At 39.6% G+C, this 26,556-nt stretch overlaps 3 protein-coding genes across 4 annotated transcripts; 2 read left to right on the plus strand and 1 right to left on the minus strand.

The window, feature by feature from the left end:
* The first annotated feature begins 392 nt into the window (after positions 1–392).
* dync2li1 (dynein, cytoplasmic 2, light intermediate chain 1) lies at positions 393–7,718 on the plus strand. 2 transcript variants are annotated; one of them, XM_075479225.1, is made up of 13 exons: positions 393–520; positions 594–752; positions 846–880; positions 1,153–1,222; positions 1,604–1,692; positions 1,846–2,044; positions 2,297–2,365; positions 2,595–2,672; positions 2,789–2,868; positions 3,253–3,323; positions 3,423–3,520; positions 3,686–3,778; positions 7,511–7,718. In XM_075479225.1, the coding sequence occupies exons 2-13, from the start codon at positions 606–608 to the stop codon at positions 7,571–7,573; spliced, it is 1,092 nt and encodes a 363-aa protein (XP_075335340.1). In that variant the 5' UTR covers positions 393–520; positions 594–605; the 3' UTR covers positions 7,574–7,718. The 2 variants fall into 2 exon arrangements, with proteins under 2 accessions (XP_075335340.1, XP_075335349.1); XM_075479234.1 differs by having other exon boundaries at positions 394–520; positions 594–717.
* A 2,050-nt stretch (positions 7,719–9,768) lies between these two features.
* On the minus strand, positions 9,769–18,429 carry abcg5 (ATP-binding cassette, sub-family G (WHITE), member 5). The gene is made up of 14 exons (XM_075484962.1): positions 18,260–18,429; positions 17,864–17,985; positions 17,523–17,659; positions 16,521–16,619; positions 16,030–16,162; positions 14,909–15,048; positions 14,463–14,592; positions 14,139–14,352; positions 13,652–13,857; positions 11,281–11,419; positions 11,108–11,181; positions 10,670–10,781; positions 10,391–10,503; positions 9,769–9,953 (listed from the first exon to the last, which is right to left on the minus strand). The coding sequence occupies exons 1-14, from the start codon at positions 18,427–18,429 to the stop codon at positions 9,769–9,771; spliced, it is 1,974 nt and encodes a 657-aa protein (XP_075341077.1).
* On the plus strand, positions 17,446–26,221 carry abcg8 (ATP-binding cassette, sub-family G (WHITE), member 8). Its single transcript, XM_075484950.1, has 13 exons — positions 17,446–17,490; positions 19,994–20,095; positions 20,181–20,328; positions 20,674–20,912; positions 21,081–21,213; positions 22,430–22,699; positions 22,950–23,103; positions 23,559–23,663; positions 23,741–23,940; positions 25,038–25,114; positions 25,205–25,472; positions 25,608–25,735; positions 26,017–26,221. The coding sequence occupies exons 1-13, from the start codon at positions 17,446–17,448 to the stop codon at positions 26,152–26,154; spliced, it is 2,007 nt and encodes a 668-aa protein (XP_075341065.1). The 3' UTR covers positions 26,155–26,221.
* Positions 26,222–26,556: the final 335 nt, after the last annotated feature.

Consider the following 26,556-nt stretch of genomic DNA (forward strand, 5'->3'; position numbering starts at 1 on the left):
CATGTTTATCACAGAAAATAAGATAAGGCCATTGAGATTCAGGTAGAGAAAATGTATACTTGTACCATTTTTCTTCTTTTAAAAATTTGAAACGGGTCGATTTGACCCGAATACCATACAAGGGTTAACACATGCATTGTATATAATAAATTGTGAGTACAAAAAAGGTCCATAAAAGCTTGTTTATCCCTGGATCACCTAAATTTTGCGTAATGGGTTCATTATAGAGGGGTTGGTGAAGCACAATCACTGACAATACAAACAGATTTATAGGACTTAGCATACGCGTGAATAGTTTAACTTTATTCCGCGGAGTTATGTCTTATTTTGTATCGGTTGAAAGCACAAGCGTGGTTGGCAAGACAAGCTCACTACATTTACCACAACGCACACAAATACGTCACTTGATTACATCATCAAGGAGCGCCGTTACTCTGGCAACGTATAACGTTTTCTTCCTTCAGTAGCCGTTTATCTTGCATTCCCAGCGTTCACAATCTAATTTCATGGCAAAAATAAGGTAAGAGTTGTCGCGTATGCAGTGTTTACAGCTATGAAACGATATCTCATAGCATGTTTGTTTTCTTTGGCAGCTCAGACACTCTATGGGAGCTGGCTGCTGCGGAGGTCCAGAATCGGGAGAGCGGATGTGGGGAGGAGGACGGAGGAGAGACCGTCAGCGAGAGGACCGTGTTTCTGATGGGGAGCAAGGCTGGGGTGTGTTTAACATGGAGTCAGAACACATTCAGCATGTTCGTTGCTTTCTAATCACGAAAAAATAAATAAAACCTGACACCAAAACTCGTAGTAAGTCACAGCTAGTAAGCCTGCCTCGTCTTTTACAGGGTAAAACATCCATTCTCCTCAGATGTCTCGACAGGTAGTTCTCTATGTTGTCTTGGTACTCAACCCTCATCTCAAAATGTACCCACAGTATTCTGTATGCAGACTCCGTTTAAAGGGAATTCACCCAATACACTATTAAACAGTAAAGCACACAGTAGCTTACAAAGCTTTCAGCTGCATTCTCCATGGCACAAAATATTGTACAAAATGACACTTTAGCTGCCCCATTTAAAAGATGACATCACCCAAAGCTTGAAAGTGAAGTGTTTTGATATACTGAAATAATATTGATCTGTTATCCACCAGGGATGAACCACCAAAGCCAACTCTAGCGCTGGAGTACACTTTTGGCAGACGGGCTCGGGGACACAACACTGTAAGACTTTGGAAACTTTCAGACTCTTGAATATGATTCTTAAAGGGAGAAAAACACACACCTGATACTAGGTGCAGTGACACCTGCACAGATATAACTATCAACGATCTGCCATTAGAAAAAAAACCTTGTGTGTACAAACCACTAAATTGTTTGTCGTTGTTATTGTCAATCACATATCAAACGGTTTTCCGAATCATTTATTTACTGTGTCCCATGTCCTTGATATGCTTTTTATTGAAATCTACTTGCCCTCTGTAACTTCATTGAATATACTTATGATATTTATTAAATGAAACAGAAATACAGAACAGGTGTACTGCTGCACATTATGTGTAACTTGGAGGATATGACTCATAGTGTAATGGTTTCTTCTTTCAGCCCAAAGACATAGCCCACTTATGGGAGCTGGGAGGAGGGACTTCTTTGTCAGACCTCGTACAAATAGCCATTACACCTGTCAGCATCAGGTAGGTCACTTAAACGCACTCCTGAGGAATTGTGGTTTCTTTCAACACTTGTGTTTTAGATTAAGGGGCAGTATTCTAGGCTTTAACATAAGAATGCTTTGAACTTTGAGTAAATATGCAACATCATCCTTTTTGTGCCCCCCTCTTTTTCAGGTCTCTTTCTGTCATCCTCATTCTGGACCTGTCTAAACCCAACGCCCTGTGGGGAACCATAGAAAAGCTGCTGCAGACAGCACATGCTCATTTGGACAAAGTTACTTCCCAGGCACAGCAAGCAGAGAAGCCCAGACACAGAAGCAAACACCAGACACCAGTCCACTCTGCAGCACGTGTCTTACCTAAAGACTACCCCGTATGGCCAGTTACATTCACTAACTTATTAGCATCTTTGAAATTGTTCATCTTGTGTTTTAAAGTGCATAAACGGCTCTTTTCTCAAGTTTCTAGACATTGCTGCTTCACAAAGCGAGATGTAAAAAGTCCAACACTAATAAATAACAATATCTAAAGCTGATATTTGTATGTTGAAAGAAAAAACAAATGGTGATTTTGACTTTGCTGAAAGAAGAGATGTGTAAGGGCTTTCCTTCCTTGCTGTCAACAGGACAGAGAGCTGATCAGTCCTTTTCCTGTTCCCCTGCTCATCATTGGCAGCAAGTATGACCTCTTTCAGGTAAAACACATCCTTCAGGCTTATCTGTGCCGTTGATCTTACAGTGGCTGAATGACACTGCTTATTATTTATACAGTTATCAGTGTTTATCATATCTTTAGAAATGTACATTGTTAAAAGACTTGCTTATATACATTCACAGTTAACATGAGAGTCAGTTCTATTACTTGATAGATGTCTGAGGACTTTCTATAATTTGTATGGCTTCTTTTCTTTAATCGTGTTGCAGGAATTTGACTCGGACAAGAAGAAAGTGGTCGGTAAAACATTGCGTTTTATTGCCCACTACTACGCAGCCTCACTTATTGTAAGTGCAACTTAACCACGCATGCAGTATATTTATATTCAATAAGAAATTTCCTGTTGTTTACCACTGGATATTTAGTTTATCCCTCTATTTCTGTGTCTCCTTTTTTTCATTAGTTCACCAGTATCAAGTCTGAGAGCCTCATGTCTAAAACCAAGAGCTTCTTTTCTCATCTGGCATTCGATTTGGACAAAGGGTGAGGAAATTGGCACGATCAGTAAAGTTGTATCGAACAAGGAATGCTAGAGTTGCAGTATGATCACCAATAATGTCAGAAGTCTTATTGATTTGCTTATTTGATTTATTTACTAGGAATCCATACATTTTTATGAAATGCAGCACAAAGCTTTTGGGGTCTTAAGATAATAGTAGCTCCAGAAGAATTGTTCATTCTGTTGTTAATTTGTTGTTGGCACCCAGCTCAAATTGATGAGCTCTAATGCCGTAGACCTTATATAATTGCTGTTTTATTGAAGGCTATTTTGTTAAAAAACTGTTTTAGAAAGGTGACTCTTGATCATATAAATTGTTTGTTATTACATTAGTTGAGTTATTCTTCCTTTTTTAATGTTGTAATAAGGAAACATGTGTCCTGTGATCCCAACAAGCCTCTCATCATTCCCGCAGGCTCTGACTCTTTCAGCCAAATAGGTGAGCACAGCAGGATCTAGTGGTCAAATGCAGGAATGGATTTGGATGAAACAGATTCTGAGCCACCTTGTGTTTAAAATAATGTTTCTCTTAATTTAGGCTCCCCTCCTTCTGTTGATGTGGACATAACTTCTCTGCATGCTAAAAACCCGAAGGACCTCTGGAAGAAAGTGTACGAGCGTGTGTTTCCCACTGAGGTAGTTCATTCTCTGGCATCACCTTTGCCTTTATCTGCTTTGCAAAACGCAGCTTTTTTTTTGTCTCTGAAGTGTTCTTTCTGATTAATGTACAGTATGTGTGATCTGTGGACAAGAGCCATTTTAAACAGTTATCAGTGTATTAAGGTGGTTTTATCTTTCCAGAGTACCAATGAGCAGAGAGAACTAAAGGATCCTGCCAAAGACCCGCAGTACAGTGAGCTTCAGATTGATGTCATGAGAGCCCAGAAAGACCAGGTAATTCATCTTCACCAGCTATATTCTTGTGTTTGAGCTAATTTAAGACTGAAAAAGGTCAGAAACAGGTCAAAACTCCAGTGACACTTAACTCCAGTCATAAATACTGTAACTAGGCACGTCGTATGAATGATTTCAGACACACTACAGACAGACACGCTCATACTAAATATAGTTACTGTTATGGCTATTGAGTTGGCAGCATGGCAGATAGCTGTACCCATCAGAACCTCCTGTACACTTATCTCTGCTTTGTGACCCTGACCTTTGTCCTGCATGTGAAGGAGAGCAAGTTTTGATATGTAATAATCTATAAGAGTAAAGGGAAATGAAGGCGATAACTTTGATTTAAGGCTAGCTTTAGCACTTGATAAAGAGACTGAATTTAAGTGAACTGAAGTCTCATACAGAAGACCTTCTTTTACCATTCTGGCACTTTTTATTTAAATTTTTATCATTATCATCACTGTCATAAAAGTCATATTATTCACCACGAAATCTGTTTGACATCAAAGCATTTCTCAGTCTTATTTGTACGTGGGCATATATTCCACCATTAGTTTAAACTAGCATTCCATAATTGTAAATCCACAATCTCTTATGGACTTATTTCCTCAAGATGTATGATACATCTTTATCTGAATAAGAGTTGACTTGAGAATTAAAGATAATAAATGTTTCCGAAGTTTTCTGGCTAGTCAGTATTTATGTACTTCACTTTAAAACTTAAGGTACATATTTCAAGAGTATATTGATATAGAAGTTAGTCAAGACTTTACCCTTCAGAGAGGGTGAGTGGGGAGGTCGGATCACATTTTATGGAGATATGTGGGGAAAGCGCTGGTCCATGCAATATTACATGTACTGTGATTAGTTTCGTGTTTAGTCAGTGCTGCTTTCTCAAGATTTTTAATCAGGATTTCTTATTTGTGGAGCATTTCACTCTACATACAAAGTGAGCAGTTTCACTTATTTAAATTACATAACCAAAAACAGGCATGATGTGCACATTAAATCTTAGCCGGGCACACCTGGTATTTAATTCAGGAAAAAAGAGAAAAGAGCCAATATCTTTAATCTGAAACTTGTAATATTCATTGCAACATATCAAAGAGCCCCACCCACAAATAAATGGATCACATGATACAAATAAAAACTCCTATGACGACATACATTGTGTCCAGTAAAAAACATGGAACATATAATCTTAAAAAAGTATTTTCTGACGTTTTTTACTCTTTAAAACCCCTCCATATTATATCCAGGCACCAGGGGGAGACATCTAGCAGAGTTCCTTTCTCCTCATGTGGATGTTTGGCTCACATCGAACATCGATGTTACGAACATCTGAAGTCATAAAGAAGCTTACTAATGCTAGTGTGCAGACATCCTGCTGTTCTTTTGGCCCAGTTAAACATGCCTCTGTGCTTGCTGTCTCTACCCTCTACACCTGTGTCAAGAATAATGTTCTAGAGTAACCCCTTGGCCTGCAGTAGCCTTTAGGTAGTAGTGTTTCTGTGTTGGTCTCATTGACTAACTGTAAATACCCTGTAGTCATAAACTCATAAAGATATTAGTTATCTTGTGTCATGTTGCCCATGTGCCACTCTGGCACTTAAACTGTCGTAACCTTTAGGAGTCACAAGCACGAGCCAGACACTCTGGCCCTCATTTATCAAACTTGCGTAAGACGAAAAAAATGCGTAGGTCGTGTGTATGTTCTTTTCTGCGCAAAGGTTGGCATTTATCAAATCCATCGTGAGCGCAGGAAAGATTAAATCGCCACGACAGGTCTGAAGCAGTGGACGCACTTTTCCATTTTGACTTGCGGTGACTGCAATAGCATACATAAACAGCAGCGTCACTAGTGCGTGCCTCATGAGTCGCAACAAATCCCTAGGTTAAAATTACAGACTTATCACTTCAAAGAAGGCCCATGTTTTATTTGACTTCAACATAAATATAAACATAAACGCAAATTAAATAAATAAAAAAATTAAACAAGTACAACTCCGTAATTGGAAGAGTGATGGCTCATTATTCAACCGCCTATTTAAGAGGTGATTCTAGCGGCTCGGTAATGGCGAAACGATGGCAGATCTGGCTTTGTTAGAGGACCTGAACGCGCGCATCAGGCGCGAGAGAGTGTTCCGGGACCGGCAGGATTTCTTTCGGGAAAATGATGAGTGGCTTATGAGCCGTAGCTACAGGAGAGGCGCTTTAACACTGCGCATAGTACGCTTGCCACTGTGGAGAGGTGTACAGGGCTCCTAAAGGGCAGGTGGATCTGTCTCTCGGCTGCGGGGGAACCCTTATATACGCCCGATAAGGTATGCAATATTATTATTGCATGCGGAGTGCCATTTCCAGATGTACATCCAGAGGACCCCATACCCAGAGATCCCTTCCACCAGCCTGCACAGCCAAGAGCGCTCAGGAGGAGAGAGGAACTTATTCACCGATTCTGACTTTTGGTAAGCATTCTGTTATTCAAGGAAAAAAGACGTAGCTCCGATCAGGCCAGCCACCCTCTCCTCCAAGGCACTCAAATCCAAACCTGGATCGGAGCCCCCCCCCCGTTTGTGACATGCTGCGTCGGAGAGCTGCGACCTTCTTTGGTGGCAAATTTCAAATCGGACCACTTCTTCCTGATCTTATTGGAGAAAAAGTAAAACATCGTTCAATTTTAGATTTCATTTAATCTGGAGTTTATCACATTTTATTGACCATCACAGTAGGGGAAAATACATAACTCGTCCGGTCTGCGATTTACATCGCCAACGCTGTTGACAGCCGTCCCAGCTGTCAACAGCGTTGACAGCGTTTCTTTGCCGCCTTTCGTCTATCCATGTCGCAAATTCTAGAGGTGCGGCCTCTCAACCCCCTTTTGTAGAAGGCGTGATTAGGATAATTACGATGGATTTCAGCCGCCGGATTTATCAACAGCCGCTCGGTCTTACGATGGGATTGGTGTGGTACGCATGTTCTGTAAATCTCACTTGAGCCTCTGCGTACGACGAGTTCTCCGCTCATATCTACGATGCTTTCTACGACGGCTTGATAAATGAGGGCCTCTGTCTCTGGCTGTCTCCCTGCTGATGGCATCCACGCATGATCTGCATCTGTACATGATGTGTTAGGTTTTAGTAGCCAATCAGAGAAAAAGAAATCCCTTCTTTCTTTTGGAAAAGTTCAGAGGATAATTTAACAAAAAAGTGATGTTAGTTTCAAAGAAATCTGCCAATCTGGATTAAAGCAAAAATGAACTGTGTAATACATAGAGGTGACATACTTCTGTAAATGAGATACATAAACTTCTCACACAACTTTACCTACTGCTAAGGTGAATTAATAATTCATCAATTCCTTTTGTGATGAAGGAAGTATCTTTTTTTTCATGTGAATTTCACTTAATTTAAGAGAGAAAAAGGTCAGAAACAGGTCAAAACTCCAGTGACACTTGATTTTTAACCAACGCATGTTGGGTTGTGGTCGTCATTGCGGTCACGGTAAAACATCCACAAACCAGAATTAAAATAGAAGATAAATATGGCAAGTATCAGAGGAAAAACTAAAAACCAACCAATCACATGTATTTACCAATTCACACTGAAAGATGACTGAACAAGGCCTTGTTACTTCCTTGTGTGCTGATGTACTTTCTGAAATCGAAATACTTAAAGTTTCCTGTATTTCCTTTCTTTCTTTCTTTTTGTCTGCATCTGTTTTCAGGAGTTGGAGCAGTACAAAAGGAACGCAGCTAAGTCATGGAAAGGACTGGAGCTGGAGACATGAGAGTTGAATTTATTGCACATATCCAACACATAACAATAGTACAAACAGTTTATATTTTGTATCATTTATTTCATTTTGTGTTAGTTTTCTCCTTTTACTACTTTGTAATTCATGCAGCTCATAATCAAATATTACAAATAATAAATCCCATTCTAGAAAATAAAAGTGTATTTTTTTACAACCTGCTTCATTTCCAATTTGTGGCTGTTTACAGTCGCCATATTTAAACAAAATACTGACACATCACAAACATGCAATAATTCAGAAGCAACTTTTGATTTAAGCTTCATGTTACTCGTGGTTTACAGAGTTTTAATAGATGTTGGAAAGTCTTAACTGGGGACCAGCCGGGACTCCCGTCAGCATGTTGATCTTTGACCCATAAATACTGCTTCTCACTACATTATTAAGCACTCGGTACTCTAGGGTTGGACCAATTCCACCTTCAAACTAAGCCTTTACTAAACTAAGCATTTGTAAACTTGCTTTTTTCAGGAGTTCCTGCTCCAGTAAGTATTTCCATTACCATATTTTACCATGATTACACACACACACACACACACACACACACACACACACACACACACACACACGCTCACAAAATAATAGACTCACAAATTGAAAAACAATAGCAGTTATGCTAGTGTGAAGTACAGAATGTATATTAAAGATTTGACCTACAGTCAAGGAAAAAAAATCTAAAATTTAGTTTAGGTCATAAAAGAGTTTAAGGCCTTAAAAAACTACATGTTTCAGTTGGAAAAAGTTATATATTTATGTTCAAAATGTCTCACAAATTGTTTAAGCAAGTGCTATAAATTAGCTAAACATTTGGATTTTCCACAGGTTGTTATATGTAAACCTTTTTCATTTTATTTTTCTACTACACACCTACATTATTATCCCAGTTGGGACCAAGTCAACTTAAAGTGATACTCCGGAGTAGATTCAACCTGGGGTCATTTGAACTGTGATATCCAGCCAAGTAGCCCACCCGCAGTTTTTTCGATATTGGCTGAACATCAGCTGAGTTACTGAGTTATTCCGAATAGCTTCGTACAAGGGTTAATGGATCCTGGCAGTATCTCCAAAATTACCACACTAAAATCACATGCCATGACACCAAACTTCTACAGTTGTACAAATATGGTCTGTACTCACAAAGCGATGCATTTGGAAGTTTGAAAATAGTCCAGGAGTTTATTATTATCAACACAAGCCTGATAGCTTCTCTGCAGCTAAAGCTGCGTCGACGTCACTTCAGGGAGCTGGGAGCTTCAAAGTAAGATGAAGGTTGATCTACTACTGTAGACAACAAAGTATATACTATATTCTACATGTTTTTTTTATGAATTTTTATGTTGTAGAGTTGTGAAATTATTTTATCAATGGAGAAATTGAGCAGCCTTCCTTTGTTGTCTACAGTAGTAGATCAACCCTCATCTTACTTTGAAGCTCCCAGCTCCCTGAAGTGACGTCGACGCAGCTTTAGCTGCAGAGAAGCTATCAGGCTTGTGTTGATAATAATAAACTCCTGGACTATGTACAAACTTCCAAATGCATCGTTTGGTGAGTACAGACCATATTTGTACTACTGTAGAAGTTTGGTGTCATGGCATGTGATTTTAGTGTGGTAATTTTGGAGATACGGACCAGGATCCATTAACCCTTGTACTAAGCTATTCGGGATAACTCAGTAACTCAGCTGATGTTCAGCCAATATCGAAAAAACTGCGGGTGGGCTACTTGGCTGGATATCACGGTTCAAATGACCCCAGGTTGAATCTACTCCGGAGTATCACTTTAATACCAAGAGGTAAGTTTGTATTGTCCAAATCATGGTCATTCTGAATGACTGAACTGTTTAGAGGTTTATTAGCCATATTTATGCAAATTCGTTGTTCTATGTCAAAGCTTATCTCTTGGTGAATTCTGCTACTTTTATGTTTAGTGAAAAGTTTGAACAAGCCACAACTGAATACAGAGGCCACAAAGGGACGAGGTAACTGACTTCTCACCCCGAAACATAAAGTGCTTTAAAAAGAAACAACTGTTTTGAATGTAGGAGAAACGGGTTAAATAGTGCCAGCAGGAGACACTGTTCCTCAGTACCAGCTGTCACCTCTGAAATTTATTGTTTCAATAAAAGATCAGCTGTCTGCTTTAGCAGAACATTCTCCTACAAATATGTGGTTTTAATGACGCACAAGCTTGTCCCTGATCTTGAAGCCGATTATGCCCAGCAGAACCAAAGCGGGGAGGAAGGAGTAGAGGAGGACAAAGTCTAGTGTGTATCGGGACAGAGCTCCAGGATAGCCTTGGTCAATGATCTGACTGCCTGTAGTGACCAAACATGCTCCTGGTAAGGGTTTAGAGGTATCTATAACAACACAAAATACAGGGAAGAGTTAAGAGGTGCTTGTTTTAACGAATGAAGGCTCAGTCTTACCTGCCAGGTGTCCTTGAACACTGAACTCTTACTAAATCAGTCTTAATGAGAGCATCAGATGAAAGAGAACATGCATAAATGTTACTGCTAATATTCTTCAGTCTGTTATAGCATAGAGTATGGTGTATTTTCTGAATTGTAATTGTGATCCAAGACCACATGTCTACATGTCCTGCTGGGAAAATAGTACCACTATACCCTACATGAATAGCCATTAACCAGTTTCTTTGATAATTCATACCATTTATAGTCATGCTACTGGAGACAGCTATCTAATGTTAAAACAGGTCAGGTAGCCATCTAGCCATCATTGTTGCGGGTCCCTTTCCATTTGTAGGTGGACACAGAGCAGTGCCACAGCAACTTACTGCATGTGAATTCAAGATCGTGGAACTCGGTGACTATGAGCAGCTCACAGCTGTATTTCTGGAACGTCAGATAACTGAGCCACTGGAATACTACGGGCATCTGCTGGGTGCTTCTGTTGAGAGGAAGAGGAGGGAGGTTAGCTTTGGCCACCATATTGTTATTACTGTCAATAAGTACCTTGAAAAAAAATGACAGTAAATGACATTAATAAATGTCTAAGTTACATGAGGCTTTGTATCAAGTCACCTAAACTTAAATAACAACGTGGAGTATCTAACCTAAGGAATCCGGATCCCACCAAGATCCCAGCAATATTAAGTAAAGCCACTCCAGTGTTGACCATGTTGGGGTCTTGGACCACTCCTAATAGCACAACAGTCAGCAATTCACCTGAGGAATAGGGAAAAAAACCAAATCATTAACAAGTCTCTGACATTAAAGGGTCTCCTCTAACGTTAAATGCACTTTTGTTTACTGATGTTTCTAAAGCTCTTAGATTTGCACTTTCTCTGCCATCTTCAGGCAACAGTGTTGTCAAAGGATACAGATTATAAATTTGAGATAATTAGACTGATTTAAGACAGAACTATTTTTGTCTTTGAAGAACAATTGAATGGCTGTGAATACGTGCTTGGGAACATGTCCATGTGAGAAAACATCCCATCAACAATCAGGCGTGCAGTAATAACAGTTTCCCCTTCATTTTATCAGCTCACCTATAATATGTGGGACAAGAACAACAGCAGTGAAACACAAGAAGCGCAAACTGTCCGGGTGCATCCCCACCGTCCTGCGAAGGGAGCAGCAAGCAGGAGCATTAAAAAAGAAAAGTGCTTATCAAGAAACCTGTTAAATGCTTGGTGAGCTTGAATATGCAACTTTTACTCACCAGTAAAGGAAGGAGGCGAAGATGAAGACACTCAGGATGCTAAAGGGTAGGATGTGGAAGATGTAGGCCAAGAACATTTGCCATTTACTGTACAAGCCATCCTGACTCTCCTGATCGCTGATGGCTCGCAAAGCTGGGACTGATGATATAAAGACAGAGAGTGAGGCAGAAAGGTGGCATATTTCATTGGATGAGTAGGAAGAAGGGGGAAATTTAACATTATAGCTTTCTCAGGGTAGATGATGTTTCTGAAGAACAAACAAAAAGATGTAATTAAGTGGACTAGTTACCGTACTTTTCACTATCTGGTTTAATGCATGTATCGTTAAGGTTAAGATTGTAATGTCTCGCATTACAATATTCCACCACTACAAACACTCCACTTATCATGAAAGGCACCCAGAGGCCTACAAGAGGCCACTCCACTCAGTAAGAGTGTTTCTTTGAAAGATGCATTTCAGTACATTATCATATCATCTGTTATCGATTCAATTCAAGGTCAGTATGATAAATTAGTAACAAATTCTGGTTATTTGGCTGCTTAAAGAATGACTTCTGCTCTGTCCATTGCTTTATCACTTTCCTTATCCTCAGTATCTGTAATGGGAAGAGTACTAAAGCTTAGATTTTAGACTCAGCTGATAACTGTGTAAGATAGTGAGCAACACAGCCATTATCATCGACATATTACTATTCATATAAATTCTTAACACACTGCTTGTGTGTGAAATACATTTTAAGATATATGCTATTAAAGAATTGGATCATATTTCCTATTTTTTTGTTCTAAAATCATAATAACTATGAAGTGGATCAATCCCAAACAAACAAGGCTATGATAGTTTACAAAAACTATTTTTTGTTAAACCACCAATAAGATGAACATAAAGGTTCTGGTCTGAAAATGAAAAGGTGAAAACAATGCATGCTATATCATTTTGGCAGCCTTATTGAAAACATTTCACACAGTCGTGATTTGTATTCTCAGATTAGGGAGAGATTCAGCTTTAATTAGCAGTTATTTTTCTTTTCCTTCTGTCTTTAGTATATGTGGCAGCTTGTTTATATTTGAGGTTATCTAGTGTCACTGTAGCTTTTATAAAAGCAAAGCAAGAACTGTTAATCACAGAGAGGCTCTAAGACATGTGCTCACAGGTAATCGGGATTATATAGACAGGGTTTATTGGTAAATAAAAAGGTTATTGGGTTCACTGAGCTCTAAAAAGAGTAAAGTGCATTAACCCCATGACACTAATAACTACAAGACCTCTGTAACAAATGGAAAAAGACCTCTGTAGTCCTTTGGTATCAGACTCAGCAAACCCCTTAAGTCTTGGAAGCTGCAATGTGGAACCTCTATGTATTTGCTTTTTTTAGTACAGCAAGTGTTACATGTGCTCAATCAGTTAGAGATTTAAAGAATGATTGAACTTTTTGCCATGTTCTTTACATAATTAATTAACTTTCTTTTTCTTTTTTATTATAGACCAGTGCGCTACCCTGCTGAGTGAACCCACTGTCGTCAGTGAAAACCATTGCCACGAACAGATGTGATCTGTAACTAAATAAAATAAATAAATAAAGTAAATGTAGACTTTGCTCCTATATGCATCACTGAGCTTTTTCAAACTCTGTAGCGTTAATCATCACTGGCTGATCTTCCATTGATTACTTTTGGCAGATACTGAATACCAGGAACTGACAGGTGATCCCTTGTCAAAGTTACTGAACTCTTTATATTGTCCATTTATTTTGCTTCTAACACATTAACTTTAAGAACTGATTGTTCACTTTTTGCCTGATATATCCAGCCTCTTGATAGGTACCATAATAAGAGGACTTCCAATGTTATTTCCTTCACCTGTCAGTGGGTTTAATGCTGATCAGTGCGTGTAATCTTTTTGCAAATACTCATATTAAATGTTCAAATAGAAATGTTTTGCTTTATGCATACATTTCTTTTTGTCCTTATCACCAATTTGATAGTTGCAATGACAACTGATAACACAATCTTTAACTTCGGAGAGACACTGAGAGTACAAGAAAACTCTTCAAGCAGTTTTCCCTCACCAAATCCAAGCTTAACGTGATGTATTTTTGCTGAAGGGAACAAAAATGTACAGACAGCAGTCCTATCACCCACTTAAGGAGAGATAAGCAAGTTCACACTGCTGAGATAAATTCAAGCACCCTGTTTGACAATGATAAGACATCACTTTTACTCAGGTGATAGCACACATTTGTTTCAGAGTTTCCATTCAGTCACTCTTACCACCTTATGCAAATATTTATTCTCAGGTGATGTTATCAGACACGTGCCTTGAGATGTTCTGTACTACTGGAAAATGACAACTTGCTACAAAACACTCACAGAGAGCGACAGCGTTGAGCATGCCAGTGTAGGGCGACGCAGCGACACTCTGATAGATGATGCCAATGCGGTCCTGCACAGCACCCTTGGTGACATCTTCGTCTAAATGTATGACGAAGAAGGCCACAAACAGACCGTATATCAGGTTCTGGGATAGACGCATCAGAACACCCATCCGGTCTCTGGAAAGATTTCTAAGCGTCCGTCTAAACACAAAACAGAAATGTGGAGGCCACAATAAATGAGAAATGAATGATTATTTTGATTTAAAAAAAAAAGACATATCCTGGCTGTCTAGTTTTATGTGAGTTAAATCACTGATAAAGCAGCATGTTAAATATCTATTTGTAGTTCTGTTACAGTTTTTAAAGAGACTTTTCCTCTTATTCAAATAGATTTTCAACATTCTGACTCAGGATGTAGCATTTTTATTAGTAATCTTCATGGTATTAGCATAATAGGGACTGAAGACTCCCTCAATACTAACTTGAACAGAACTTCAAGCTTGGTAGCACAGTTGGGAGACTCTTTGCTCTTGAAGGGGATGGCTGGCTTGTCTGATTGCTGCAGGCTCTGCTGCATCTTGTCCAGCATGTTCTGGTAGATGACAGACCGCTGAAAGGATGTGGTGATTTCATGCATACGACTAAATGTGGCTGCCTCTCTCTCACTGCTGCGTGTGTCCACTGAGGTGAAGTCGACTGTTTGACATCATACAATTTGAATATTTTGATGTTTATGCCACACTAAAATGCTTTAGATATTCTCATAGGATTTATTGTGTTAAGTCAAAGCTAAGGAACTGTAATACCGTAGATGTCAAAGGGGTTGCAGTACTCTGGACATTCATATCCGCAATGGCTGAAGAAGTCCACCATCTCCCCTGGCTGTCCGCAGAATACCAGCTCTCCACGACTCATTATCGCTATTCTGCTGAACAGCTGCAAGGACGACAGACATCATCAGTGAGAACTTTACGTGTCAAAAAATATATTCAAAACACTTCCCACTTTGTGAACTATAATAGTTTTTTAAGTCTAGACTGATTAAGATGATTAGTCTTCCTAATTCAGAGTCCTTGTTTCGCTGTAGTTCAGTTTAGGCATCAGCAGTTCAGATTAATTGTGCTGCTGCAACAAACGAAAAAACTGCTTGAGTGTACGTATGGGAAGGGAGACTTAAATTAATGTGCATCTGGCCTTCAGAAAAACTTTGAGAAGCTTTTTCTTCTATCCTCCAATTCACCTCCCGACTCACCCTGAAGAGCTCAGAGCGTGGCTGATGGATGGTTACTATGACGACACGGTTCCTACTCGCCAGCTCTGCCAGCAGCACCACGATTTGATTGGCGGTCATGCTGTCCAGGCCAGTAGTCGGCTCATCCAATAGGATCACCCCTGCAACAACACAATCCCAGTGACCTCACTGCCGTCACTGCAGGTCTGTCCCACAGTGAGACACTGAGCACAAGTGAAAGGCAGGACAGTAACTTTTTTTTCTTCATCTAAGTTGGAAACTTTTAAATGTTCTTCTTCTTATTAAGTGGCACACACGAGACTCTCTGTGGGGCTAACTTAACTTGTGAAGATAAGTGAGTTCTCCTTTTTTCTGTTAATTACTCTAATTAGGACAATTAAAGATTGCCTCTGCATTATAAAAGCAGAGTGGAATTAGCAGATGCTTTAATTGTGAGATTAATTCATTTCCTGGTTGATTGGAGGGGCAGCGAATGGGAACTCTTCATTGGTCTGTGTGTGACTCTGAGATCCTGTGTGTGTGTGTTCATGGCCATTTAATCCTGAATGAGGACTAAGACCCTTCATCGTCCCTGGAGGACTGTAGACCTGATGAACTACACCTGGGACGAACACACACACACTCACACACTGTGGTGAGTTTCTGCTCATGCTCCTTATGGTGAGATAACTCAGTCCTTTAATACTCTTCTCCATCTCTCCTTCCGGCCCTTTCTCTGTCCTTTCCAGTGAAAACTGGGATAACTGCCCAATATCGAATAAAGTTTGCAGATATTGACACCCCTAAGTTGAATTGTATTCCAAAAGGTTTCTGAGGATTGTTTTAAGGTAAACTTAAACAGCTGTTAGCCTATCTTTCTGATATTGTGGCCCTGTCCTTTTTAAGTAACATATGTGGTTTAAAGCTTAAAACCCTCCTCTTGTGCTTTATTTCATCTGTTTCATATGTATTCTGTAAAGACCGAAGAATTAAGGGATAATTGTAGTATTTCGCCTTGGTTCTCTTCATCAGTCCATTTCTAAATTTGCAGCTACATCAGGCTCCTGAAGTCTGATGTTGTGATACAAAGGTAACACTTCTGTAACTCTTTTTAGGTGTATCCCAGCACAAGATGAACTTACTTGGGTCTTGAAGTAACTGGCTGGCTATGGAGACCCTCCTCCTCTCACCACCAGAGATCCCTGGGAAAACACGACCTCCAATAACACTGTGCGCCACGTGAGTCAGACTCAGCTCAGCCATCACTGCAGATACCTACATGCGAGCCAGAGGTAAAAGACTAGGTAATACGTCAATAAGTACTTCTAACAAGGTTGAGTGATTACTAGAAGGAGTTATCTCTGTGTATTACTGCCTACTAAAATACTGTGTGTGTGAGGCAGGGCCACAACATTTAGTTTGGCTTTGGATCAAATTTAAAGGAAAAACCCAAACAAAGGAAAAATAACAAGTTCTTCTAAATTTGGGTTGGTCACTTCCAGAAGCTTTCGGAAGCTTCAAGAATTATTCCACAGTTATTGGTCTGATTTCTTAAAGAAAGGAGAAATCTCATCTGGAAGTAGAAGAAAACACATAAAGTGATAAAAAACCAGAGGAGGCCCTAAAAAGTCACTTTTTTCTTGATCGCTTCGGTCGAGTGTTTCCGCAGGGACAGCTGTGCCGTGTAGGTCAGAGTCTCCTCCACTGTCAAATAACTTAGCAAGTTATCACTCTGAAAAAGAGAAACAAAGAAAGAAGAAATAGTAATAAGAGAAGATATGCAGTGTGGCAGTCTTGTAGCAATTTACCGGAGATCCAGTAAGACAATGCAAACATGCAGACTTTAGTGTACATCAGTTTAGGACTCATTCGGTGGTATACCTCTTACTTGTATGTTCATGTATGCCTTTGCAAATCATCTGCAACATACCTCTGCCTCAAACACACACAAACACACACACACACACACACACACACACACACACACACACACACACACACACACACACACACACACACACACATACACACTCCCTCAAGTAGCTGAACCTGCAGCCCGCTTCAATTAACACACAGCGAGCTCCCCAGTCCCACTCCTCCTTATTCTCACATCTGAATGACTTTAATATCAGGAGCTCATATCAGCTCCTCATCTATGGCTTAGCAGTGGAAGTTAATGACGAGGCTTAGAGAGCAGAGGGGGGTGCTATCAGCGAGAAGAGGAAGATGATTTGAAAGGAAGCAAGGCCGGTTTTAAACCGGTGTTTTTAATTCAGGATGTGGATACACATGAGCACTTCTCATTGAGAGATTAAGACTATGAGGAGGCTATCAAGGGGCTGAAGTTAATTTCATACAGAGGCCAGGGCAGACTTCCTGGAGTTTATGCAAAATGGTGTGTTTATTTAGTTTGTGATCTTGTGGTTAGTTAGATACATACATTGTAAGTTAAATGTGTATGTAATTAGCTGTCAAACTACTTTTTAGTTATATGAAGGCTGCATTTTACAACTCAGTTTAGTATTATTGGTTTCCTGAGAATCGAGCTTTAAATATCTATGGAAACATGGATGAACTCTGTTTTTACAAATAATAATTTCTGTGCTTTTGTGGTATATGTGTATGTTTGATTAACCTGCAAGACATAGGAGAAACAGTCCTGATACTCTTCTCTCTTCATTTTTCTGCCGTTAATGAAGACCTCACCCGACAGCGTACCACGGTTACCAATCCTCCCTGAGATGGCATCCAACAATGTTGTCTTCCCTGAGCCTTTACATTGCAAAATGGACACACACACATGGAAAAACACACACAAATTGACTCATACTGTACATTATGTTCATAAAGTAACACTTGGCATGACAAACACATTTTTCTGTCAGTCAATTAGAGTTAATGTATCTAATGCATCCTCATAAACATCTAATTATTTTTGTTCTCTTTAATGCACTTTGAAATTAGCTGAGTGTGAACCTGAATTGCCCAGTATGCCCATTATCTCCCCACTGTCTATGTGGAAGGAGACATCATTCAGTATCTGACGCGTCCATTGCTTCCTGTGGGAGGGTAAATCCCACCATGATCCCGCACGCTCACTGAAACATACACAGACATGGGCAACATAAAACAACATACAATATATATAATACATCACAATTTTATTGCAATATTTCATGCAGTAAAACATTGAAAAGTTTGTAGACACAGACATTCTTTTGTTTGGTATTAGAGTCTGCTATAAGAGTAAAGCTTATTTGACTGGAACCAGCCTGTATACTTGCATTATGAGATAAGATAATGTGTAAAATGTCATGTAGTTGTGTCTTTTTTTGCAGTCCCTCTGGAGCTTTGTTTGTTTGCAGCGTTTACCTGACAGTGTAGGCAATCCTACTGACACTGAGAGAACAGGACGGCTCTGATCGCTGCTCTCTGGCTTCCTTCGACACATCCCTCTTCTCCTCCGACACATACTTGAAAGACTCCCTAACTTTTGTCCCGTTCTCTGGCTCCACCGCTTGCATCGTATCCAATCTGTTCATGTCTCCGATCAGCCGTTCGCTTCACATCAGTTTGTTAATACCCTTTAAGTGCCAGATTTTGTTCTCCTTCCTGCACCTGTTCCACGTACAGAGCAGCAGTGTTAGGTCAGCGGTGTCTCTCAGAGCCATAAAAACACAGTGAATGTTGCCTTATCTCAGAGAACTTTGATCTGCAGTTGTGCAAAGACAAAACCAAAAATCCCTCATGCTGAGTAGATTCTTCACAGGTTTTCAGTCTCTCCTCACTCCTCTTATTGTCGGCTGCGGCTGGAAAAGCTATGACTGACAGGAAAATGCAGGTGAAAAACTGACACGGCATGAACTTTGACGTCTTGAGATAGAAGGCATGTGAGAGGAGATCTTCAACTGAAGTGGAGTTTAATGAATTAACGGGGAAAATTAACGGAAGACGGGAACCTCGGGAAGACAAAAACAGCAGATACCCATACAGTAAGAAACAGGGGATTCTAACAGGGAAAAGGAGGACACTGATCTCTTGACCCCACAAACTTGACCAGGCAGCTTCCATCAACATGGGTACAGAAACTGTCCTCCATCATAATAACATCAGTTCACAGGTAAGTTGTACTATTTTCAGCTGTCTTAAAAGAACTGGTTTGTTCTACTATACAAAAGTAAAGATACATTTATTCAAATAAAATCGATGTGTTAGTTTTCTGTGGATTACTTTCCCCGAACCCTCTCTTTGACCGCTTTACATCCAGTTATCAGGAGACTTGTACAATCAGTTGCCATTGCTTGGACTTTAACTTGGATTTTATTACCACATTTGGAATCAAAGTTTAAAAACATACAGCTCTTTGCATATATCTATTACAAAAATGTGGCCCTTCCAATGTATCATTTCAAAAATACATTAAACTAATGCTGTAACAGCGCCCTGGTTAATGAACAAAGCGCCTCATATTGTGCAATAATTTGTGATATATGATCAACTGCTTAATGATCATTTATTTGGGAGCATGTTCTTTATGTTCACTTGGAAATTGGTGCATTTAAATCATTGAATAGATTTAAGGATTGTGTAATGGGAATATTAGGCTTTTTTTGGATGTACTCTGGACCCAAAGCAGACCCCGGGCAACTATTTGCACTTTCAAACACACAAGCAAATATTATGCCAAATTACTGTCTTGAACAGAAAAAATATGCATGCAGGCTGAATGTTTAACAAATTAGTCTCAGAATATTTGAACAGATTTTTTTCCAATGAAACTTCCATAAATGGTATCACATGTAAATGACCAGAAACGTTTACTAGCTTGTTGTCTGTTTAGTGTGCAGCGAGACAACCACTAGCATGTAAAATAAATGATTACATCTGTATCTCTACATCTGTATCTGTACATTTTGTATGATTACAGTAATAAGTCTTTAATTCTGAAAAGAAACTTAAAAACACTAGCCATAAAAACAGTTTGTATGCATTCTTATAGGCCATGGGTTTTATTGCAGTTAGTCTTTTAGTAATGTTATGAATACACATTTAAAAAATGTGCTTGCCTGAATGAAAGTCACAGACTTATCTATTTGTCTTTACCAGCACCAGGACACAGAGCTGTTCTCATCTGAAGAGGAAAGCGGCCTCTACTTCACCTACAGCGGAGGGTGCAATGAGCTGGAAGTCAACAATCTGCACTATGTGGTAACTTCTAACTTCTGTGTTATACCTCTTTATTTATGTTCTCACTGTATATGCTTACTCTGTAAATGTGTGTGTGTGTTTCTAGATAGACACGGCGGCTCAAATTCCCTGGTACGAGATGTTGTCAGAGTTCAAATTGCCGTGGCTGATGAAAGGAAACAAGCAGACGGCCATCAACAAACTTAGCCTCCGAGTTCACAGCGGACAGATGCTGGCTGTCATCGGCAGCTCAGGTGACATAAACCTCTCTCAGAGTTGAAATACTGCTGTTTTTAATCAATATAGGGAATGTAAGTATCCACCTGTCTTTGGATGAAGGCTTGAAGTCTAAAGTGAGGCATTTCAAAACAAACTTTCCAGTTTTTCCAAGCTGGAAAAGCATGTTTACTTTTTAAAAACTGCATTCCCTTTTGGTGATCTGTCTCCAGAACACTGTGTAGTCTGATTCACGTCCTTATAGAATGAGCCCCCCTGGAGAAGAGATCCAAATGAGCAAAAAAAAACCATCTCAAAACCGTGATTCTTTTTCTTTTCTGTTCTGAATATATTGCTATAAATAAGCCCTCATGTTCTCCCAGGTTGTGGCAAAACGTCTCTCCTGGATATAATAACTTGTCGGGATGAGAGCGGCACAATGACTTCAGGTCAGGTTCTGATTAATGGGAAACCCAACACGCCGCAGCTGGTTAAGAAAAGCATTGCACATGTTCGCCAAGACGACCGTCTTCTTCCTCACCTCACTGTCCGTGAGACTCTCCGCTTCGTTGCCAAACTCAGGCTTCCCACAGATTTCACAGAAGCTCAGAGGGACCAGAGGGTAAGGTTTAATGATCAATACACAGGGCTGCAGCAATTTCCAAACAAACATAACCGGTGTACGCAGCAATTGCTCATCTTCTGATTATTCTGATAAAGCTTTAATGTGAAAAAAATAGCAAAGAAAAGATGTTAGATGACAAACTGCTTCTTTTGTTACCTGTCACAGGTGGATGACGTCATTGCAGAGCTGCGGTTGCGACAGTGTGCACACACGAGAGTGGGAAATGACTACGTGAGAGGTGTTTCTGGAGGTGAAAGAAGAAGAGTCAGTATAGCTGTCCAACTTCTCTGGAACCCTGGTGAGAGACATGGATTTTGCTCTAAACCCACATTGCAAGTTAAAAATTTTTTTTTTTTCTATTTTCTAAATTTTTTTCTAAAACTTTAGGTGAACTGGTTTGAAACTGTTTGAAACTTTCTTTTTGGATTTTAAAAGATGACAGTTAATAATTATTTATTCATTTCTATTTCTGTAGTGTCATTGTAATGACAAGCAAGGCAAGGCAAGGCATCTTTATTTATATAGCGCATTTCATACCACAGGCAACTCAATGTGCTTTACATAAAGATAAGGCATTCAAAAGAACAGCATAAAGCAGCATTAAAAAAAAAGCAATTTAAAGAGAATAAAAAAATAGAATAAAAATTAAAACACACAGTTAAAAGCAATCAAAGAAGAGGGGAAAAAAGAAAAATATAAAACAATTAAGATGATTTATAGCATTATGCTTTAAAATTATTTAAAGGAACTCAATCATAAGCACACCGAAAGAGAAATGTTTTTAACCTGGATTTAAAAGTGCTTACAGTTGAGCCTGATTTCAGTTCATAAAATCATAACATCTGACACGTGTTGCTTGTCAGATTTTATAGATTTTTTAACTTAAGCTTACAATTACACCTATGAACACTTTTTGGAATTCTTTTATGTTTTTTGGGATTCGGTGTTACCTTGTAATGTAGAGTACAAGTAATAGGAGTATTATCCATCTATTTGTCTGGCTTTTTATGGAGTTATTTTCTATGTGCTGAATTTTGAGAATTTCAGAAGCCTCTTTAGATTCACCAGTCTTTATAAAGACAACCGGAAGGATCCCTTTAAGACAATAGGCTTTGTGTCTTTTTCTTTTCTTCAGTTTGTTATGAAGTTTTTTGTGTATTTTAAAACTCTGCAGGGTGAAAAATTGCAAACCAAAGGGATTTTTTCTCCTAAAAAAAAGAAGAAAAATGTTCCTAAACTGGTCAGAAAACCTAGTTTTTAGGCCAGATTTTTACTCATTTATGTCATCTACTAACATTTACGTCTAATGCCAACTGAGAGGCTATGAGCATGTCTCAAACAAAGAATAAGCAAAGACCTTTCTTACATCTTGTTGATGATCTGCTGACTGACTGGGAATGTGAGTGTCAGAAAATGGTTGGCTAAAATTGGTCCCCAAAGGGGGCATTTATCAACACATCGACAGAGAGTTGTGTCCGTTAAACAATTGTTGACCTGTTCGTTTCACTTTTCAGGTATTTTAATTTTGGATGAACCCACTTCAGGCTTGGACAGTTTCACAGCCCACAACCTGGTAATCACACTGTCCCGCCTGGCTCGGGGAAACCGTTTGGTGCTGCTGTCAGTCCACCAGCCCCGATCAGATATTTTCCAGCTCTTCGACCGTGTCGTGTTGCTGTCTTCAGGCTCAGCCGTTTACTGTGGTGCAGCTCGTGATATGGTGCCATACTTCACTGCCCTGGGGTACCCTTGCCCTCGATACTGCAACCCCTCTGACTTCTATGGTTAGTGTGATTTTTACAACAGTCGCCAGTCAACCTGTTACCAACCCTCCAAACTTGGCCTTAGAATATGAATAATGCTCTATTTTTACAGAAGTGACTTTCAGGGTCAAAATGTTTTGTTATATCCAGTTGTTATATTAATGATAAATACTACAACTTCCTCAACACCCATAGCCTAAAAAGCTCTCCCTCATTATTTCTTCTACACCTGTCTACACCTTGAAGCCTCACGTTGTCGCTGTGTGTCCAGTTGACCTAATCAGTATAGACCGGCGCAGTCCGGAGCGAGAAGCCGAGTGTTTGGAGCGAGTCAGACTTCTGGCCGAGCAGTTCACCGAAAAGGTCCGAGACACTGACGACCACATGTGGAAATCATCCGAAACCAACACAACACCAACTGACAGGTACATGTACATGAGTGTGTCTGTGATAGTGTATTTCTAATAAGAAAAGAATTGAAACAACTTGTTGAGTGGCCACACCGCCTCTTTAGTTCCAGCTTCTCTAATGTGAGGATTTGCTGCTGTTCATTGTTATATATCATACTAATCTGAAAATATTTGGGTCTACTGTACGAGCTAAATTAGTTTAGTAGTAGAATTGGGTAGTTTATCTTCTAATAATTTTTTTTTACTTATTCTTTATTGTTCATGGATATTAACTGCACAAATACAGTATTTCCAGAACATTGCTCTTCAGTGTCCCACATGGATGTATATGGGGCATTTACATTCACATTTACAGACAATGCGACCCGACCCAGCTGTGTTTTAAGGAACCTTTTCTGGAGGTTTGAGTAACCTTCATGAGTAGGTTTTAGCTGGGGACAAAACTCACAGCTTTTTACCTTCATCTACAGCACCACTCAGCAGCCAAGGAGGAAAGAAGGAGAGGAAGTTATCACTGTTTCTAAGGAAAGGAACAGGCTGCCTGGAAAGTTAAACCAGTTTACCATCCTTATCAGGTGAGAGCACACACACGAGCATCGCGGCACTCTGAAGGGACACACGGGCTCTGACCTCTCATCACCTTCTCCTCCAGGCGCCACATGTATAATGACTTCAGAGACCTGGTCACTTTATTGGTCCACGGCTTTGAGGCCCTCCTCATGTCGTTGCTGGTGGGTTGTCTGTACTATGGGGCAGGAGAAAAGCGTCTGAACATTCAGGACACGGTGGCCCTCCTCTACATGATCGGAGCTCTCACCCCATTCGCTGTGGTGCTGGACGTCATAGCTAAATGTAAGCGAGCAAAGATAAAACTGAAAATTAAACTAAAATTATAACCCGTACTAAAACATGTCCCTTTCAGTTCTAATCATTTTTAATATTTCTTACAGAAAGAAATAGTCAAATATACAACTTTATGTTTTTTTTATTTTCTAACTGAGTTAATTAAGCACATTACATGATTGTATAATTAAATGTTGTAAAGTAGATAAATGTGGTGGAGTTTATTGGGAACCAGATAAAAAAATACTGTGCAGGAGAGTCTCAACTTGAAATTGCTCTAAAGTATCTCCAAATGTATTAATTGATTTATTTATACACACACACACACAAATATGTGTGTGTGTGTATGTACATGGCTCTGAACAGTATCGCTAAGTTATCAGAGTTATAAAGTTATCAGATTTGTAGATACAGAGTTCTTGGACTCTGAGTTATAGCCACCCAGCAGCAATCAAAGTCAAGTTTAAGTCAGGTCAAAATCAGAAAGTTATGAAACTGATTCCAAATTACCTTATCACTCAGAATACTATGATGTTGACTTTCCAAGGAAATGATCAAATCTAAAAATATATTAGCAATAAAAACAATTGAACAAATAATGAAAGCAAACAAAGCATTAAACCATTTGTTATTTTATTTTATTTAACCTTTATTCAACCAGGAAAAGCCTCATTGAGATTAAAAATCTCTTTTCTAAGCGTGTCTTGGCCAAGGCAGCAGCACACAGTTAAAAAGTTTAAAACAGACATATCAACACACATACAAACTGACTGATACCTCAAAGCCGAAAATCAGGCAGCTACAAATAGATGGATCTGCCTCCAGTGAACAACAAGTTATCATTAAACTAAATTAAACAGAGGACAGGCTCTGCTATTCCTGTATATTATTTTTGTTTCTGCCTTTTCAGTGCACATGTGCACACATCCCCTGGATGTAAATCGTAATTTTCTCTAAACTCAGAAAAAGACCATTTAAGATACATTCATATCTAAATTCAATAAAAGGCTTTGACAGCAATATCAATGGATGTTTGCTCAGTTTATCATTCTGTACCTGCTGCATGGACTGTGACCTCTCATCCGACTGATTAACGCTCTCTGCAGGTCACACAGAGAGAGCCATGCTCTACCACGAGCTGGAGGACGGCATGTACTCTGTCACCTCTTACTTCTTCGCCAAGGTAAACCCCAGTGAAAAAACTGTGTCTCCAGCAGGGGTCAGACTCACTCCATGCTGGAGTCCCATCAATAGATGTTTCTTTTACTTTCAGATCCTGGGGGAGCTGCCAGAACACTGTGTGTTCACCTTGGTTTATGGTCTGCCCATCTACTGGCTGTCAGGTCTAAACGAGGCTCCAGACCGTTTCCTGCTCAACTTCTTGATAATCTGGCTGATGGTCTACGCTAGCCGATCCATGGCTCTGTTTGTAGCTGCTGCACTGCCCACACTGCAGATCTCCGCCTTCATGGGCAACGCTTTGTTCACAGTCTTCTATTTGACTGGAGGTTTTGTCATCAGCCTGGAGAATATGTGGCTGGGTGAGGAGACAGATTTGTTGTATCGAGATAAAAAACGTGATGGATACCTGAAGAATGTGTGCAATGGTGGGGAACAGTTTCAGACCATAAAAGTTGCATTATTAAGTGATATCTGTGCGTGTTTTTGCCCTCCAGTTGCCTCGTGGTTCTCTTACGCCTCGTTCATGCGATGGGGTTTTGAGGGCATGCTGCAGGTGCAGTTCAGAGACAATACGTATCCTGTCACCATAGGAAACTTTACCTTTAATGTTGATGGCATACATGTGAGTAAAAACACTGTAAAGTCAATACAAGGTCAGAATCGAATCGAGCTTTCATGTCATGAGTCATTTATCAGTTATGCTTTTTTGGAATACAACAAAAAAGTGATTAATTTATCTAAGAAGACGACAAAACTATTTGGATATAGTTGTAGTCATTATCTGATGCCACACTATAATTTATTTACAATTTAGGGTGCTTTTTAATCTTTAACTTATGGCAAACGTTCACAGACTTTAGGCCAAAGAGGACTTAAGGATAAACCCTCATATTTGTCTTGCAGGTTGTGGAGGCCATGAAAATGAATCAGTACCCTCTGTACTCATGCTACCTGGTCATGCTGGCAGTCTGTCTGGTTTTCATGGTGCTTTATTTCCTCTGCCTTAAATTCATCAAACAGAAGTCCAGCCAAGACTGGTGAAAACTGGTGCCAGCTCCAACAATCAGACTGGAAAAAATTCTGAAATCACACACATCATCCAGGGTAGTGTGAGTGTTTTTGCCAAAATGGAAGGAAGTCATTCGGAGTGTAGTTCGACTGGTTCGACACTGCGCTTCACACTCTTCATTGTACTGTTCTTTTGTTTTACCATGGGAAAAGTGTGAAATATGTGTTGTATTTTTAGAATATTTACACTTTTCTAATGATTTCAGTGTCAAACTGGAATACTCTGAATTTATAGAAGCACACGATGTGAGCATCCTGCATCTCAGGAAGTGAGGGGATTTGGGAAATAATCAAAAAGTCAAGCACTAGTTGCAGTATCACTGCTTGCTGCTGGGTGGCAGCAGAGTACTGCAATAACATCCAGATGAATGTTTT

The sequence above is a fragment of the Odontesthes bonariensis genome, chromosome 2, assembly GCF_027942865.1.
Source record: "Odontesthes bonariensis isolate fOdoBon6 chromosome 2, fOdoBon6.hap1, whole genome shotgun sequence".
Lineage (NCBI taxonomy): Eukaryota > Metazoa > Chordata > Actinopteri > Atheriniformes > Atherinopsidae > Odontesthes > Odontesthes bonariensis.

Bases quoted from the DNA above. Each gene is read 5' to 3' on its own strand.
- dync2li1 (XM_075479225.1), top strand. From the start codon at position 606: ATGGGAGCTGGCTGCTGCGGAGGTCCAGAATCGGGAGAGCGGATGTGG. The intron at 881-1,152 runs GTAGTTCTCTAT...GTTATCCACCAG, and splicing joins CTCCTCAGATGTCTCGACAG to GGATGAACCACCAAAGCCAA. The intron at 2,366-2,594 runs GTAAAACACATC...ATCGTGTTGCAG, and splicing joins GCAAGTATGACCTCTTTCAG to GAATTTGACTCGGACAAGAA.
- abcg8 (XM_075484950.1), top strand. From the start codon at position 17,446: ATGGAAACATGGATGAACTCTGTTTTTACAAATAATAATTTCTGT. The intron at 17,491-19,993 runs GCTTTTGTGGTA...TGTCTTTACCAG, and splicing joins TTACAAATAATAATTTCTGT to CACCAGGACACAGAGCTGTT. The intron at 20,329-20,673 runs GTGACATAAACC...ATGTTCTCCCAG, and splicing joins GGCTGTCATCGGCAGCTCAG to GTTGTGGCAAAACGTCTCTC.
- abcg5 (XM_075484962.1), bottom strand. From the start codon at position 18,429: ATGAACAGATTGGATACGATGCAAGCGGTGGAGCCAGAGAACGGGACA. The intron at 13,858-14,138 runs GTTAGTATTGAG...TTTTGTGTTTAG, and splicing joins AAGCTTGAAGTTCTGTTCAA to ACGGACGCTTAGAAATCTTT. The intron at 11,420-13,651 runs GTGAGTGTTTTG...TTATATCATCAG, and splicing joins GCTCAACGCTGTCGCTCTCT to TCCCAGCTTTGCGAGCCATC.